Here is an 18,216-nt window from a genome sequence, read left to right on the forward strand (position 1 = left end):
CTTTTCTTCATTACGTTTTTTCAAATATACTGCACTCACGTTTTAAAAATAAAAATCAAGGAGGGAAAGAGGGAGGGAGAAAAGAACACAGCGATAAAACCTTACCCCTACCCCATTCCCGATCCAATCAACTGCCAGACTCTCCCCTAAAATGATCATTTTTTACCTGAAAAGTTTTGTGGGTATGCTTCCTGAGTTTTTGGCTCAAACATATGGAAACACTGTTATATACCATGGTTCTACTTCTTTTACATAAATGGTAGCATATCATACTTGTTTTGTACCTTGTCTTTAAATTTTTCTTAAAACTCTTTCCCTATCAGTACACGGAGACCGTCCTCATTTTGAGGCTGTAAAAGTATTCCACCATATGGATGGACCATAATCTATCCAATCCTCTACTGAAGGACGTTGCTACAACTCCACAAATTAAAAAATACCTCTGTTTTACTAAGTATACTTATGTTTCTATGACTTGTGTTGTCTACTACCTTGGATGTCACCTTTTAATGTTATTACATTCTATATCCCCTCTTCTTTCCCTTTTCCTCTTCCAATGTCTGTTAGTTGTCAGTGCTTTCCCCCGTTCCTTTTCAGTCCAACCCCCATTTTCATTTTAGTTCAGCTCTGGAATTAAATATTCAGGTCCTTTTACCATGGCTTCCCCAGTTATCTTTGTCTTTGGGTTTCAACAATTTGCCTTTTTGTTGTGTTTTCTTATTTTTATCAGATTATAGTTGCTTTACAATGTTTAGTTTCTGCTGTACAGCAAAGTGAATCAGTTATATATACACATATATCCCCTCTTTTTCAGATTTCCTTCCCATTTAGGTCACCACAGAATATTGAGTAGAGTTCCCTGACCTATACAATAGGTTTTCATTAGTTACCTATTTTATACACAGTGTGTTAGTCACTCAATTGTGTCCAACTCTTGGCGGCCTCATGGACTGTAGCCCACCAGGCTCCTCTGTCCATGGAATTCTCCAGGCACAAATACTGGAATGGGGTGCCATTCCCTTCTCCAAGGGTTCTTCCCAACCCAGGAAATAAACCCGGGTCTCTCGCACTGCAGGCAGATTCTTTAGTGAGCCACCAGGGAAGCCCTTTTTATACATAGCATCAATAGTGTGTGTGTGTGTGTATATATATCAATCCCAAACTCCCAATTCATCCCCCCACTTCCACTCTTCCATCCATAACTTTGTTCTCTACATCTGTCTCTATTTCTGCCTTGCAAATAAACTCATCTGTACCATTTTTGTAGATTCCACATCTACGTGATATTATACGGCATTTGTTTTTCTCTTTCTGACTTAATTGCATTCCGTACAGCAGTCTCTAGGTGTCTCCATGCATCTGCAGACGGCACCGGTGCGCCACATGTTCACCCTGCTTTGAGTTCACTGAGCTTCTTGGATGTGTATATCCACATCTCCATCAGCTGCAGGAAGTTGCCCACCATTCAAACAGCTTTTTCTGCCCTCCCTCTTCTTTCTCCTGCTGGGCCTGCTATGAGTCACATGTGGTATACATGGGGATTCCTCAATGGGTTTCTTGTGGAAGGAATTTTTCTTCATTCCTTTTCCTTTCTGCTTCTCAGTCTGGATTATTTCAATGTTCTTATCTTCAAGTTTGCTGATCTATTCTTCTGCTCACTCAAATCTGCTGCTGAATCCCTCTAGTGAATTTCTCATTTCAGTTATCATACTTATCAGCTCCAGAACTTGTTGGGTTCTTTTTTATAATTCCTATTTATTGAGATTCAGATTTTGTTCACACAGCGCCTTCCTGATTTCCTCTCATTCTCTCCCTTGGTTTGCTTTAGCTCATTGAGCATTAAAGACAGTTGAGTTAACCTCTTTGATTAGCAGTTCCCATGTGTGGGCATCCTCGGGGTGGCTGCTGTGATGTTCTTTTGTCATATGTATGGGTCATAGTTTCCAATTTCTTTTTATGTTCTATAGTTTTTCACTGAGAACTGGACATTGTGCGAATTATACTTGGGGAACTGGAAATCTAATCTCTCACTCTTCCAGGACTGTTTATTTTTACTTGTTGTGGGCTGAAGCCAACTGTTTTGTGATTTTTCCAAACTGGCCTTTGCATATCTATTTGACTTTGTTTACTCCTTGTAGTGTGTGGTCACTGAAGCTCCTATTACAGTATTGCTGAAGTCAGTTGGTGACCCAACACAGATTTCCCAAATGTCTGGCTCCAAAGGCCAGGGGGTGAGGGCAGTACCGATTCCTTAACTCTTCTGGTAGATGCTGCTGGCCGAAGCCTCTGCAGCTGAAAAGGGATGAAACCCAGGCAAACATCAGTGCCCATGCCTCGGAATCTGCCAGACTGACTTAAAGACGCAACTCCAAATTTCTGGAGGACTAGATCCCCACTGCCCACCCTGGCCTCACCAAGCCATGACTGGACAGCGTTCCCACAGGCTGAGGGCCGAGGGGTGAGTGACGATCACGGGTCTGTGCCCAACACAACGCCCAATCGCCGAAGAGCAGCAGCCCCTCCCTCAGCAAGCAGTCCTCGTCAGTGTCCAGCCAGCGCCCGGAGTCCTGAAATAGTGAATTCTGCCCATCCCCCCTTTAAAGCGGTTGTTTTGATGGAGAGATCAACCCCTGGAGCTTCCTACCCTGTTATTTTGAGGCACACCGTCACTTTCTTTTAAAAGGTATGTTTTTCCTGGTTCTTTCTGGGAGCAGCTGCCCTATGCCTTCTCCTCTCCTCAACATGGGTTTGAGAATGGGGACAAGCTGCACGGGAAGGCTTAGCGGCCCAGGAACAACAGCTATCAATAGTCTGGCCCGCAAAGTAGTTTTCAATCAACTCTTTCCTATATACATGTATACATAAAGTTTCTCTTTCATCCCACACAGTTCACAGTTTTTTTAACTTACAAATTCATGAATATCTCTTCAAGTCAGTAAATGGAATTTACGTGTCCCATCATTTTTACTAGCCAAATATAAAGTATGGAAATCATCATCATTTACTAAATCTTTTTGCTGTTCCTAACTTTCACATTTCTTACCAACAATTCTGCAATAACCATTCCTGTGACGAAATCTTGGCACCCATCCTGAGTCCCTTAGAACAAACCTTCAGAAGCAGAACAAGCACACAGCAGCACAGTTCAATGGAGAACAGGTTTTCTAAAAGAAAATGATACAGAAATTTCCAGAACTGTCCTAGGATAGCTTCCAAAGGATGATGGAAGAAAAGGGAATCAGTAACTGTAAATCAAGGATGAAGCACGATGAGATCATTTTAAGGTGGAAAATTTTAGTTTCTTCAGGTTTGCTTCGTCCACCCTATCCTTCCTCCACACACAGATACACACTGATGCCCTGTAAGAAGTAAGGATAAAGTTTCTATATTGAAACAAGCAAGTAGAGGCCACTATGGCGAAGATACCATAGTTGAATGAGTTGGTATGAGCAGCATCATTTAGGAATGGAAAAAAGAGGACACATGGGGAACTGCAGACAAGAAAGAGTGATCAGGGATTCCCCTGGTGGTCCAGTGACTAAGACTGCACGCTCCCAAAGCAGGGGTCACGGGGTCAATCCCTGGCCAAGGAGCTAAGATCCTGCTTGCCACATGTGCGGCGTGGGCAAAAACAAATGCAGAAGAAAAAAAAAAAATATATATATATACTATTATATATGTTATATATATATTTTTTTTTAAAAGAAGAGTGATCATGAGAACTTAACTAGTACTTCCATTCAGACAATTACTAAAAGAGCTAACCCCAGACCACATTACATAAAATCTGACCCTATTGCCAATATTCTCATGAACTCATTTTGTGACATGAGACATGCCATTATTTATTTCACAGCATAACAGACAACAGATTAAAGGTGTCTTTATTAAAGCCCAGCTTCCACCAGGCTAGGACTATTTAAGTCCTAGGCTTGTTCTAGTTTACATGGTTACCTACATTCCAGTCCAGCTTAGAAAGCCGACAGGGCTCAGTGACTTAATCAAGTTACTATTAAGAACTGTTGGCACTGCTGGTTCTCTTTTAAAATATCACATTACCTCACTGTGTGACCACAAACAAACTAATCAACCTTCACCCAAACTAAATGAGCCTTGTTACTTAATGATCATGGGAGTTACTTCCAGTCACCCACCCTTGGCTTCTCAGAGCCAGCAATGAAATGTGGGATAGCAGTAAATTTAGAAGCCGTGTTTTTCTCTTGCTTTTTTCCTTCAGACTAGAAAGCGGACTGAAAAAAGAAATCTAGGCAATAGGTTAGGGAAACAGACGGGCTGGAAATCGACATACCTTGAGCAGTATCATGCCCAGGGCTCCCACAGACCCTCTTCTCTATCACGGCAGAGACATCACTGGCATTTAGTCAAAAGACGAAAGAGATTTTTCACAGAAAAAGCTTTTGGATTTTGAGACGTGATCACTACCTGCTTTAATCGTCCACGAGAGGGCGCCCTGCAGTCACTATTATCTGCTACCTTTACACCATGACAATCATTTACATGCATGTTAGCATGAGTTCCCCTTGGAGATTGTTTAAAAAAAAATTTTTTTTTTTTAAATCAGTGCTGCAAGGTTTTAACTCTAGACTAAAGCAAGGTCATACTGAATGATAATTGAGTAAAAAAATTAAGATGTTCTATGTTCTGAAGGAGATCAGCCCTGGGATTTCTTTGGAAGGAATGATGCTAAAGCTGAAACTCCAGTACTTTGGCCACCTCATGGGAAGAGTTGACTCATTGGAAAAGACTCTGATGCTGGGAGGGATTGGGGGCAGGAGGAGAAGGGGACGACAGAGGATGAGATGGCTGGATGGCATCACTGACTTGATGGACGTGAGTCTGAGTGAACTCCGGGAGTTGGTGATGGACAGGGAGGCCTGGTGTGCTGCAATTCATGGGGTCTCAAAGAGTTGGACATGACTGAGTGACTGAACTGAACTGATGTTCTAATCTCTCTTTAATTTTCCTTAAAAAAGAATAGGAGCCATATCAGGAAGCCTACTGTTAAATACTGAATAAATACATTTAGTTACATCTAAATTCAAGTTTTCCTGGAAGAATTTTTACATTCAGCATGCATGGATAAAGGGGGAAAAAGCAGCGAGGTGCTGAAAGCGATGGTCTTTAAGGAGTAGCCTGTACTGATACAAAGCGGCAATGCAGCAAGGCAAATAAACACACGAGCTGTGGAGTCATACACCTGGGTTTGAATCCCAGGTCTGCCACTTCTACTAGTAACATCAGGAATGTTATTTAAGTTACCGAACTGAACCTCAGTTTAATTACAAATGATGGAACAGTCATCTTTGCAGGTCAAACAAATACTGGTTAAAAGAAATAGGAGAAACTATATTTGTAATTTCAAATTTCAAATGTAATTTCAAATTTCCTATTTCCTTGTAAATAGGAAAGTAATGACCAGGCAGTACAGTATGAAAGAGAGTAAGAAAAACAATATAACAACAACAAAGTCCTTGTTTAGTCATTAAGTCGTGTCTGACTCTTTGGAACTCCATGGACTGCAGCAAAGCCAGGCTTCCTTGTCATAGCTGAGGGAAACGCCATGCAACGACTTCCGTTCTTAAAGCGAAGAAGCGGTAAGAAGGGTATGAGTTTGCGTGGGAGTTACTGTATACTAAAGACTTAGATAATCCAAGACAATAAAATCAGTATGACATAAACTTTTAAGCTCAAAATAAACACAGAAACACATGTTCTTTCTGTTCATATCACTAAGTATCAAAAAAGTACCCAAGTCTAACAGGGCCCTGTTAGGAAGATAAAAAACAACCCAAATGCACATGAGGCTCTAAGGCAAAATTTAAGGAGAGTTTTGTCTGTTGTCACTGTAGATCACCACAATAAAGACCACATGAGACATCTGATTCAACGTAAGGGCACTGGCCCGCCTGAATTCCGTTTACGGCTAATACAGATCATACTTAGAGAAATACAAATGGGACCTTATAAAGTCTAACTGGTAGAAGATATCCAGTTTAGTCAACTTGATGCAACAAGAATATATTCAGTCTTTATAATGAACCATAAAGAAGACTGAGCACTGAAGAATTGATGCTTTCAAACTGTGGTGCTGGAGAATACTCTTGAGAGTCCCTTGGACTGCAAGGACATCAAACCAGTCAATCCTAAAGGAAATCAACCCTCAATGTTCATTGGAAGGACTGATGCTGAAGCTGGAGCTCTAATACTTTGGCCACCTGATGCAAACAGCTGATTCATTGGAAAAGACCCTGATGCTGGGAAAGACTGAAGGCAGAAGGAGAAGGGGGTGACAGAGGATGAGACGGTTGGATGGCATCATTGACTCAGTGGACATAAGTTTGAGCAAACTCCGTGAGAAAATGAAGGAAAGTCTGGTATGTTGCGGTCAGTGAGGTCGCAGAGATGGACACGACTGAGCCAATGAACAACCAAAAAAGAGCCATAGGCTGCAAAAAACCAGAAACAAAAAGATGAGTAAGGCTAAAAGCCTTTGAGGCTACGATGTAAATACCTCGAAAGGTTCCCTTGGTATGGGGTGGAATAAAGTGCTGAAGTGAACATAAAGGCTCAAGATAATGGGCAAAACACATTTACATAGAATGGAACATTATCATGCGTCAGAAGTTAAAAGAAAATGGAAAACTGCATTTCTGTGGACATGAAAGAAACATACTGCTTATATTACATCTTGTCCAATGTTGGCAGACAGACCAGGGCTTCCACTCTGGATGACGTCAATGAGCTTTGGTGAATTCCATGAAAAGAGGGAACTGTCAAGCTGACAGCTTCGGTTACTATTTAATAATCACATCAGAATCTTTCAAAGGAAGATCTTAGATTTTCTAAGTGTACATGTGGAACAGAATTATAATAATTATTTTATGTTTAAAGAGATTAGAATTTGTTATTATAGAAGCTAAAGAGAATGTATAACTAAAAGAATATTGAATGTAGGGACATTAAAATTAGAACAAACATGAATTTTGAAAAAACTCAATATGGAACCCATTAAGTCCAACAGTTAGACCTGGACATGGAACAACAGACTGGTTCCAAATAGGAAAAGGAGAACATCAAGGCTGTATATTGTCACCCTGCTTATTTAACTCATGAGAAATGCTGGGCTGGAAAAAGCACAAGCTGGAATCAAGATTGCCCGGAGAAATATCAATAACCTCAGATATGCAGATGACACCACCCTTATGGCAGAAAGTGAAGAGGAACTAAAAAGTCTCTTGATGAAAGTGAAAGAGGAGAGTGAAAAAGTTGGCTTAAAGCTCAACATTCAGAAAACTAAGATCATGGCATCTGGTCCCATCACTTCATGGGAACTAGATGGGGAAACAGTGGAAACAGTGTCAGACTTTATTTTTGGGGGGCTCCAAAATCACCAAAGATGGTGACTGCAGCCACGAAATTAAAAGACGCTTACTCCTTTATGACCAACCTAGACAGCATATTCAAAAGCAGAGACATTACTTGGCCAACAAAGGTCCGTCTAGTCAAGGCTACGGTTTTCCCAGTAGTCATGTATGGATGTGAGAGTTGGACTGTCAAGAAAGCTGAGCGCCGAAGAATTGATGCTTTTGAACTGTGGTGTTGGAGAAGACTGGACTCCAAGGAGATCCAACCAGTCCATCCTAAAGGAGGTCAGTCCTGGGTGTTCATTGGAAGGACTGATGCTAAAGCTGAAACTCCAATACTTTGGCCACCTCATGCAGAGAGCTGACTCATTGGAAAAGACCCTGATGCTAGGAGGGATTGGGGGCAGGAGGAGAACGGGACAACAGAGGATGAGATGGCTGAACAGCATCACCAACTCAATGGACATGAGTTTGAGTAGGCTCCGGGAGCTGGTGATGGACAGGAAGGCCTGGCATGCTGTGATTCATGGGGTTGCAAAGAGTTGGACACGACTGAGTGACTGAACTGAAGTCCAACTAATTTAAGAGTCCAAAGTATTATATTTCAAGAGACCAGGTGTATCAATTGGACACAGAAAAATATTTGTAGGAATATTTGGGGCTCTTAATCCAGCCTACAGAAAGCTGGTCACTAAAGCCAACTTACTGAAAAGAAGGAAACTGACAGGAGGGAGGCTCCTTGAAAGCCTGGTGAGGCACTGTGATGCTCAGGAGCAAAGAAGTTGCATTAGGGAGACCCAGCTCAGGGGCCCTTTTCAGTTCACACCACTCAGCCACCAGCCTAACATCTTTGCCACTCTCTTGCTCTCTCTAATCAATCACTTTCTCTCTCCTCAGCCTTCTTTTCTCCCCCCCATTACTTCTTCCTCCCAATTTTTCTTATTGCACATATTGCTCATTATTATCAGGTGCTTCAAAACCGTCAGTCTTCACAACCATAAGGTAAGGAGACTACACAGTTTACAAATTAGTTGCATGAGGGACATCAAGAATCAGTTTATAAATGCCAGACGACCAGAAGTCTGGACCTAAGTGGAAGTAATTCCTAGACAGAGCAGGTCTGAAGGTTGGGGATCCTGTAAGAATGGGATGAATGTTGAAGTTTTTCAGTAGCTGTCAAAGAAGTGTCAATGCTAACACCCAAGTTGAAATGTTTGCCAGAAACTAATCAACTGCCTATTGAGAAAGTGCACCAAGCCTTTTAAAAAAAGGTGTATGTTATAAAATGATCACACGATTACAAGAGTCAACTGCTTTATCTGCTAATAATCCTACAGATTTCAACATCATTACAGGATTCCATGTATAGCTTTGGGGGACAGACAAGGGACAAAGAGGTTAAGTAAGAAGCACCAATGTTAGCTCTTTGCTATCTAAACAAGTAATTAGTGGTTAGCATACTGTGAATACTCATGGGTTGTTATGACACTTTTAAATAGCATCACCAGAAACTGCTCTCAATCAGTAAGCAATCTTACATCTCTTTTTGGGCTGAATAAAAATTTCTGACTAATGTGAGCATCTGAAAATTTCAGCAGTATCTTTAATAAGTTAAGATCTTCCAAATTTCTTGATAAACACAACCCATCATATAATTCCCACTGATATGTAAGTTCTGTCTAAACTGCAAAAATGGAGGGCTTTCCTTGTAGCTCAGCTGGTAAAGAATCTGCCTGTAATGCTGGAGACCTGGGCTTGATTCCTGGGTCAGGAAGATTCCCTAGAGAAGGAGATGGTAACCCACTCCAGTATTCTTGCCATGGACGGAGGAGCCTGGCGGCTACAGTCCATAGGGTCTTAAGAGTCAGACACGACTTGGTGGCTATATCACCAACATCCAGAGAAGAAAATATTAGTACACAACAGTACCCCAAGGAACATTTCTGAGCATCCTAAAATAATGTCAACAATGACTTCTTTACATGAAAAATTCCTTTCTCAAACTATGCAAATACGTATGATACACATTATCTTTTGCACTGTAAGGTAAGCAATAAGAACACAAACAGAGGTAAAAGAAAGCTTCATAAAATTTCTTTACTGAGCGATGATTCCTGGGAAAATTTTTTGTTTTCTTGTCCCACAGAACCAAGATAATAACACCTGATAAGTTCACCAAGAAGCTAGCATGAACCGTCTACTTAAAGCATTAGAGACCAAGACACAAACAACCAAACAAAACCCCCTGAACAACAACAAAACCTAGTTAAGAGTGAAAGCTTCTGTAGGATACATCCATTAGTTGAGGGAAGATTTAAATTTTAAAGCAGAATCTGCAACAAACTAGCAATGGTTATCTTCAAAAGTTATCACAATCTGCAACAGACCTACCCTTTCTCAAGGTTTATCAGAACAGCGAGAATATTCGCAGGAAGATTTAACTTTTAAAGCAGAATCTGCAACAAACAGATCTTCAACAGATCAGAATCTGCAACAGACCAACCCTGACTGCAGGTTTACAACACACCAGGTGTTTGGGAAAATACTTCTAGCAAAGAGGATGCATGGTCATAAAAATCCCTCCACCCTCTGTAATCACGATTAGAGGGTAGTTTCAAAATGTCCTCCCAAAGTCTGAACTCTCTCCCTTCTTTACAAACAACCACAGATCTGATCTAATATTGGTTAATAAATTTGTACTCTGAGTATAAACCCCTGATTCTTAATAAATGCATAATTTAATTACCATACTTTTAAAGCTTTTTGTTTGGAGATCACAAAAAGTTACAAAGCCAAATAGTACAAGGAATACTTTGTATCACATACCTCTTTATTCAGATTTGCCATTGTTAACGTTTTATTTCACCTGCTTTACCATTTTGTACTGTGTGTGTGCGTGTGTGTGTGTGTGTGTGCACACGTGTGCACGTGCATTGTGTGGTATGTGACCTGATTCTATTTTGAATATCTGAGTGTAGGTTTTAAACATTTTGGTGTTTACCCTCAAATACTTCAGTGAGTAACACCACAACCTAATTAATACATGCTCCTATTATAAATAAGACCAACATGAATGTCTTCCCACCTCCATTCACATGTGTATAATATTATTCCCTTTGCACACATTTCTAGTGTTGAAATCAAAGAGGAAAAAACATGTTTAAATTTCCTGATGCATAGTTTGTAATAATGTGAGCTTCTATCACTAGCACCTCAGTGGCTCATTTGCTTAACTTGCTACATCTGATAGGAATTTGTCTTAAGAGTGAGGCTGAAGACTGCTTCTGTATTTGATGTATTTCCATGTTCAGCTAATTTTCTTCTTCTGCCTCCTTATACCCTTTTAGCGGAGAAGGCAATGGCACCCCACTCCAGTACTCTTGCCTGGAAAATCCCACGGACGGAGGAGCCTGTTAGGCTGCAATCCATGGGGTCGCTAAGAGTCGGACACGACTGAGCAACTTCACTTTCACTTTTCACTTTCATGCATTGGAGAAGGAAATGGCAGCCCACTCCAGTGTTCTTGCCTGGAGAATCCCAGGGACGGGGAGCCTGGTGGGCTGCCGTCTATGGGGTCGCACAGAGTCAGACACGACTGAAGCGACTTAGCATAGCATAGCATAGCATAGCATAGCATACCCTTTTAGAAAGATTCAAAGTCAGAACTCACTGCATGATAACGCTCATGGCAAATCCTTTTGTGAAAATCCATTTATAGGCCTCACGAAAGCAAAAATGATGATTTATGACAAAGGATAATCCAAACCACAGAAACTTAAGGCAGATTATGTGATATCTATGTAATAAAATTATTATTGAGGTTCCACTTGTTAACTTGGAGCCTGTAATTGTTCCCTGAAAGGCTAAATAGCTAGAGGAGAATGCACCTTGATATGGTAAACCCAAACACTGTTTCTTATGTACTAAGAAATCTTTTTAAGATCACACTTCACAAAATACGCCAGATTAAAATTTTTTCTTTTCAGAATTCTGAGTGGTGTAATAAATAGAGCCTACTATACCAGCAGGAAAGAATGACTCACTTTTCTCCATCTTAAAAACCCCTCCAAATTAAATGATCATCTTGGCTTAGAGAGACACTCCTGTTTTGCAATAACTACAGGATCAGTTTCACAGTGACAATTTTCAACTGTGGCCCAGAGTCTAGGACATTTGTCACGATGGGGTCGGGAAGAGAATCCGCAATCCTCGGAAGCTGTGTGGACTCCTCTGAGATGCCAAACCACAGAGGTGCCACATCAGGAGGTCAGCGTGCATGCCCAGGTCCCCACACCCGAGGAGCCTCCTCAAGTCTGGGACTGCCTCACATTGCCTCTGACCACTTCTTGTCACTAGGTTTCATGTTTCACCCAATCTGGGCATCTTTATCTCTGAGAAGGAGTATTTATTTCATCCATTTACCTTTATTGCCATCACTGATATCTTTGGTCATATTTTTGTCTTTAGATTTTATATTCTTTGCTCCTGGTTTCATAGTGACTTAGAAGATAAACATCCTATTTTAATTCCATGAAAGATTATTTCCAACAATGTGACCATTTCTAACTTTCCTCTCCCACCAAAAAGCCCCATTATGTCTATTTAAGATTTCCAACATCTTTTAATAATTGTAATATTCAAATCCTCCATTTCCCTAAATTTAGTTAAAGACAAGGGGTAGCCTAGGGACTCACAATGCAACTGCATTTTTCTTTAGGTCAATATGTGGACTTCACCATTGTACTGATATTCTTACTCAGAGCCAATTTTTGAAATATTACAATATTTACAAAGAATTTTATCTAAACGTTTCAATGGGTATATGTTCACATGAACCAAAATTCAAAAGGGTGTACAACAAAAATTTTCTTTCTCATATCCTCAAGCCACCCTCCTGGAGGCAACCAATGTTACCAAGTTCTAATGTATTGTTACAAAGAACAAGTACTCTCCCTTTCCCAAAAAAAACAGCTAAGCTTGGAGTATTCTTTTATGCTATTCATATTCTTTTTACTAATATTTGTTTCCAAAGATTTTTTATAGATATTTACACAGAGTATTATATGTGCCTCTTGAATACTGTATTTGCTCTACACAGAAATAAGTCTGAATGATTCCTTTTTTTAATCTGAAAGAATTTAAAGAGCTGTGAAACTAATTGTTGTTTAGTCCCTAAGTTGTGTCCAACTCTTTGTGACCACATGGACTGTAGCCCACCAGGCTCCTCTGTCCATGGAATTCTCCAGGCAAGAATACTGGAGTGGGTTGTCAGTTCCTTCTCCAGGGGATCTTCCTGACCCAGGGATCTAATCTGTGTCTCCTGCACTGGCAGGTGGATTCTTTACCGTCTGAGCCACCAGGGAAGCCAATAATCAGTCTTGATCCTGAATAATTTGCTGTAAAACCTCAGGACGTCATGTTTTTATGAGCATAACAATGTTTAATGGTGGCTTTTTTAGGTGAATGCTTGAAAGTATTCAACATTAAATTCAATTTACATGTTTGCAAACACATTATTAGCAATTCTTAAATATTTCAACTCAACTAATTCAAAGCACAGAAGGCTTGTTCTCAAGTAACTCTTCTGAGGTGACGTGAAGACTGAAAGAAGCCTGTAACTCGAGTCCAGGTCTCCAACCAACAATCACCATATCACCACTGGTGAACTCATATGAGGGAACTTCAAGGTTGAGAGGTGCAGGCCCCTTCCTGATCCTGCCAGACGCATCATGGTGTGATCCATGGCAAGGGCAGTAATAATCACCAAAATCTCCTGCATTTGCAACGGGTACACAACCAAGATGCGTACAAACACCTATCAAGATAACCCACTCAGGTTTCTTTACTCGTTCTAAATCATGCTGTGGGTCCCTCAACTGGGACACTTCAACTGCAGCTTCCTGGTCAATTTCCTTTTTGGTTCGATGGCACACGAACAGGGGTTTGCCTCTCCATTGAAAGCCATGTTCTTCCCCTCTGGAATATCGGATAACTTGATTTCAATTTTCGACATGGCCAACACATCGGCAGAAGCACGCATGCTGGAAACAAACTGAGAGACGACATTCTTGGCAGCATATGCGACACCCACAGTAGCTGTTGCAGTTATCAAACAGGAAAAACCTTTCCGAGCCTCACTGCTCTCTTTCGAAGACTTTGTACTATCTAACACTTCAGGGCGACGATAGTCAGAGAAGTCAGGCACTTTGATGTCTGTATGGGAATAACGAACAGAAGCAGGGACATTGAGGCCCACGGAAGCGACCAAAGGCCGGCCCGAGGCCTGGCCTCTGAGCGACTCCCGGCACAGGATGGAGCGCTTCAAGTCCAGCACAGGCGACTCCGAGGTGGCCGGCACCGCGGCCTGTACCAGGGGCCACAGCACACCCGCCACCCCATGGGATGTGGCCAATAGGACGGGCGCAAATGGGCCCGAGCGGGCGGCGACCGATAGGAACTAGAAGAGAAATTCAAAATACTTACTCTATAGTTTCATTAAAAAGTAACATTATAGGATTTCTGGTTTCTAGAACTGCATAGAAGGAGCTGAGAACTTGCCATTCTGTCCTAACAACACACAAGAAGCTGAACAGACTGAAAAGTTAACAACTCCTCCAGGATCCACTGAAGAGGTGGGGACACCAGGCGACTCACTGCCCCAAGGTTGGAGAGACAGGCGAACAGAGACTTATTGGCGCAGAGACTCACAAACAGAAACCTCCTTGAGAGCCAGTGCTGGGGCAGAGGAACCTGAACACAGTTGGTGAGCTTCTGGAGGGTTCCCTGAGAGAGAAAAAGCTTCAGGGAAATCTAGGCATGGGCTGAGTACAGGATGAAGCTTGTGAGATTTACCTCCAGGAGCCTGACCAGCTTAATCCCACAGTAAACTTCTGGCAAAACTCACAGAGGAAGAATTGGCCCATCTGAAAAGGCTTATATCTATTAATACTAAAGAATCTGAATCATTAATCAGGAACCTTCCAAAACAGAAAACACGAGGCCTAGATGGGTTTCACTGGTGAATTATTTAAGGAAAAATTTATACCAATTCTTTACAATCCCTTTCAGAGTCTAGAAGCAGAGGCAACACTTCCTAACTCACTCTAAAGAGACATTATATATAAAAAAGAAAACTACAGACCATTATCTCTCATGCACATAAATGCAAAGATTCTCAAAAAAATCACAGATCACCTTAATCTAATCATTGACTGAGATACTTTAAGGCTGGGATTTATTTCTAACACACAGCTCTTGGAATTTCTAACTTAAGCATAGAGAGTTTACACAGACAATCCCCCAGCCCCGGTGAGCTATAAACATCTGTTTTTGTTTTTCTAGCTTCGGGTGTCCAACAAAAAGCTCTGCTCAGCTTCTCACTCACTTTCCCAGCATCAGCAGATGCCACTAAGGGGAAAAGTCAGCTGAAATGCCAGGCTCATCCCTGCCTCAATGGTACTCTCACACACTCAAATACATAGTCTTTTATATTTTGTCCAGTTTTCTTAATGTTTTTAATTGAAGTGTTACTACAAATGATCTATCCAATGTTACCAAAAGTGGAACTCCTCCAAAAACAAACTGTTTTGAAAATGCAGCTTTTAAAAAGAAAAGAATGTACCAAAGTAATTTCACATTTAAATTAGAAAGAAGAAAAACTATTATCAGCTTTCATATTTTTACAATTTCCAACTCTACTTGCCTCTAAACATTTATGAACATTATTTAGGAATAAAGTGTCATTTATCATGACCTAATGTTTTGAAAACATTTTGAACATGTTTTTTCTTGTATTCCTTTCTCCCCTCTTGGAAAATTACATCATTTTATGAAGACCTGAAGTTTACTGGAAGTCTGAGAGAAATAGTGTATCTGCCAACACTTACCATGAAAAATACGAAAATCAATATATGGATGAGAACCTCGTCTTTCTGATTCAAATCCTGCTCGACTCCTTACACGTACATCTCCTAAACAGAACCAGGGATAAAACGAAAGTTGAGACGGCTGTTATTCAGGAAGAAGCTCCCACACGCAATAGAGGTCTCAGTGGTATCATACTTATAAGGAATGGCCTACTAACAATATAAATGGGGTAGGTAGTTAAGAGCTGATTTATTTGAAGGGGTTTACAAATTTTCAGCACTGAGTTGTAAGGCTAGATGAACAGTTTACTTTTTTTTTTTTTAACCTCCCCTACAGTAATTATAATCTCTATTTTAGAGTCACCTTCTGAAAGATGACTCAAGTATATGATAATCCAAACTCATATCTTATTACTCCCATGGAGTTAAAAAAATCCTGAGCAGGAAACTTAAAAAAGCCACAGTGAGAAGCAAATATTTACCAAGTGTCTACTCTGCCTAGCACTATACTATAGGCTATATGGGATATAAAGAAATAGAAAACATATTACCTATTCTTGAGCAGCTTACATTTTTTGAAAGGTATAGAAAATTAAAACATTAAATATTTCGCCTGAGACGTTTAATTTGATCAACCTCTTTTCTCACTGAGAATGGATATAGTCAAGATCTTCGGTTGTAAACTTTGTTGCTGATAAGCTCAGTATGTGACTCTTGTATCCATGTGACTCTTGGACCCACAGCAACATAACCACCGCAGTCTTGTGCCAGGTACTCTTTCTGCGCTTTGAAGACATCCTTTTATTTAATTCTCCAACCAACTCTGAGAGACAGGAATCTTTTTCTTTTTAATATTTATTTATTTGGCTGCAATAGGTCTCAGTTGCAGCATGTGGGATCTATTAATAATTCCCTGACCAGGGATCAAACCCCCTACACTGAGGGTACAGAGTCTTAGCCACTGGACCAGCAGGCAAGTCCCAAGAGACAGGAATCTTAACCCCCATTTTCAGATCCAGTAACTGAGATTTCTAGATGTTAAAGAGCACGCACAGGCCACAAAGCTGGTATAAAGCAGAGTCAAGATTTAAACCTAAGTCTGTGGACTCCAAAGGTAGGAACTTTCCCATTACACTTCCACAGCCTCCAAGTTCATAACCTTTAAGTCTTCAGTGCCTACACCTGCTTACAGTTCCACTTGCCTGGAACGCCTTCCTGCTTATGCTTCATTTCAAGGGGCCTGTCAGCCACTGTGAGTCTACCCTATAATGATTAATCACTTCTCTCATGTGGCAATGCCTTCACTCTGGATCAAATGTTTACTGAGCGCTCGCTGCATATCAGGAAATACAGCAGTGAGCAAAATACACAGAGTCCCTGTCTTCATGAAGTGCGTCCTTTCATGCAGTGAGACCAATAATAAAGCACATCAATAATGTCACTCTATGGAAGACGGTAACAGTAAAATGAAGAAAGGAAAGCAAGGAAAAATCAAAAGGGAGGGAGGTGAGGGTGGCTGATTGGGAAGCTAGTCATGATGCGGTCAGAGACCTCAGTGAAAAGAGAGTATCCGAGCAGGGACCTAAAGGCAAGGAAGCAGTGAGCCTCGTGGCCACCTGGGCAGAGAGGGTTCCAGACGTAAGGAAGAGAAAGCATGAATACCCTTGAGAGGGGAGCTTGCTTGGCATGTTCAGAATCAAGCAGAGAGGCCAGCATGGCTGGAGTGAGATGAGTGGGGTCAGAGAAGCAGTTGGGCTAGATCACGTTGGACCTTCATGGGCCATTATAACAGCTTTGTCTGTTACTCTAAGGTAGAAAACTACTGGAAGATTCAGAACAGAGGAGCGAGACAGATTTAACTTAGGTCTGAAAAGGTTTACTGGTTGTATAGACTAGAGAGTCAAGTAGAGACACACAGGTAGACGCAGGGAGGCCAGTTAAGGAATGAGTGCATTCATCAAGGCAACAGCTATGCCCTGCGGAGAAGTGATTATGGGAAGATGCTAGTCAAGGATAATAAAGTTTCGATTATGCACAGTAAGTTCTGGAGATCTTACGTACAACAATGGGACGACAGCTAACAATAAAAAACTGAGTAACTGTGGTTTAGGCTGGGATAATAACAGCATTGGCGTGGCGAAATTCTGGATGTACTCTGAAGGCATCAGTCAAGAGGATTTGCTGATGAAGTAGACATAGACTAAGTGAGAAACAAGTCAAGAATGATGCCGATTAACCTAGAATCTGTCATACAGAGTGAACTATGTCAGAAAGAAAAAAACAAATACTGAATGTTAACGCATATATATGGAATCTAGAAAAATGGTACTGAATAACATAGTCACAGGGCAGCAATAGAGATGCAGACATAGAGAATGGACTTGTGGACACAGTGCGGGAGGAGAGAGTGAAACACACAGAGAGGAGCACTGACGTATCTACACTACCCTGCGGGAAGCAGACAGCTGGGGGGAAGCTGCCGCACAGCACAGGGATCTCGGCTCGGCTCGGTGACGACCTGGAGGGCTGGGGGTGGGGCTGGGAGGAGGCTCGAGAGGGAGGGGTTATATGTACACTTATGGCTGAATCATGGATTGTACAGCAGAATCCAACACAACACCGTAAAGCAATTATTCTCCAATTAAAAATAAATTTAAAATGAAAAAATGAATGATGCCAAGGTTCCTGATCTGACAATACAAGATTCAAGTTCCTTTTTCCGAGATGGTGAAAGAATATCAAATGCACGGACTTGGGGAACACAAATATTTAAACAGATCTGTTAAATGTGAGGTGCCCATGGCACATCCAAGTGGAGATGTTCTACAGAGTGAAGAAGACAGGAGTCTAACCTATGTTTTAAAAAAAGCAGAATGTGGACATCTCTGCAGAGAGATGGAAATGGTAAGGAAGAAAAGGCTTCACATTCCTGGGGGAAATATGTGCTAGAGTAGAATGGAACTAGG

At 41.2% G+C, this 18,216-nt stretch overlaps 1 protein-coding gene and 1 pseudogene across 7 annotated transcripts in view; both read right to left on the reverse strand.

The window, feature by feature from the left end:
• The window catches only part of PDE7A (phosphodiesterase 7A), a 113,026-nt gene that overhangs the window by 32,825 nt on the left and 61,985 nt on the right, over positions 1-18,216 (reverse strand). For all 7 annotated transcript variants that reach the window (XR_009740831.1, XR_009740832.1, XR_009740830.1 and 4 more), the window contains exon 3: positions 15,272-15,355. Coding sequence is in view for 3 of the 7 variants with exons in the window: in XM_061438875.1 (XP_061294859.1) it covers positions 15,272-15,355 (84 nt within the window). In the remaining 4 variants the exon portion in view is untranslated. The remainder of the gene's footprint in view (positions 1-15,271; positions 15,356-18,216) is intronic.
• Positions 12,805-14,308, reverse strand: LOC133260245 (cytochrome b-c1 complex subunit Rieske, mitochondrial-like; annotated as a pseudogene).

Source organism: Bos javanicus, chromosome 14 (genome assembly GCF_032452875.1).
Source record: "Bos javanicus breed banteng chromosome 14, ARS-OSU_banteng_1.0, whole genome shotgun sequence".
NCBI lineage: Eukaryota > Metazoa > Chordata > Mammalia > Artiodactyla > Bovidae > Bos > Bos javanicus.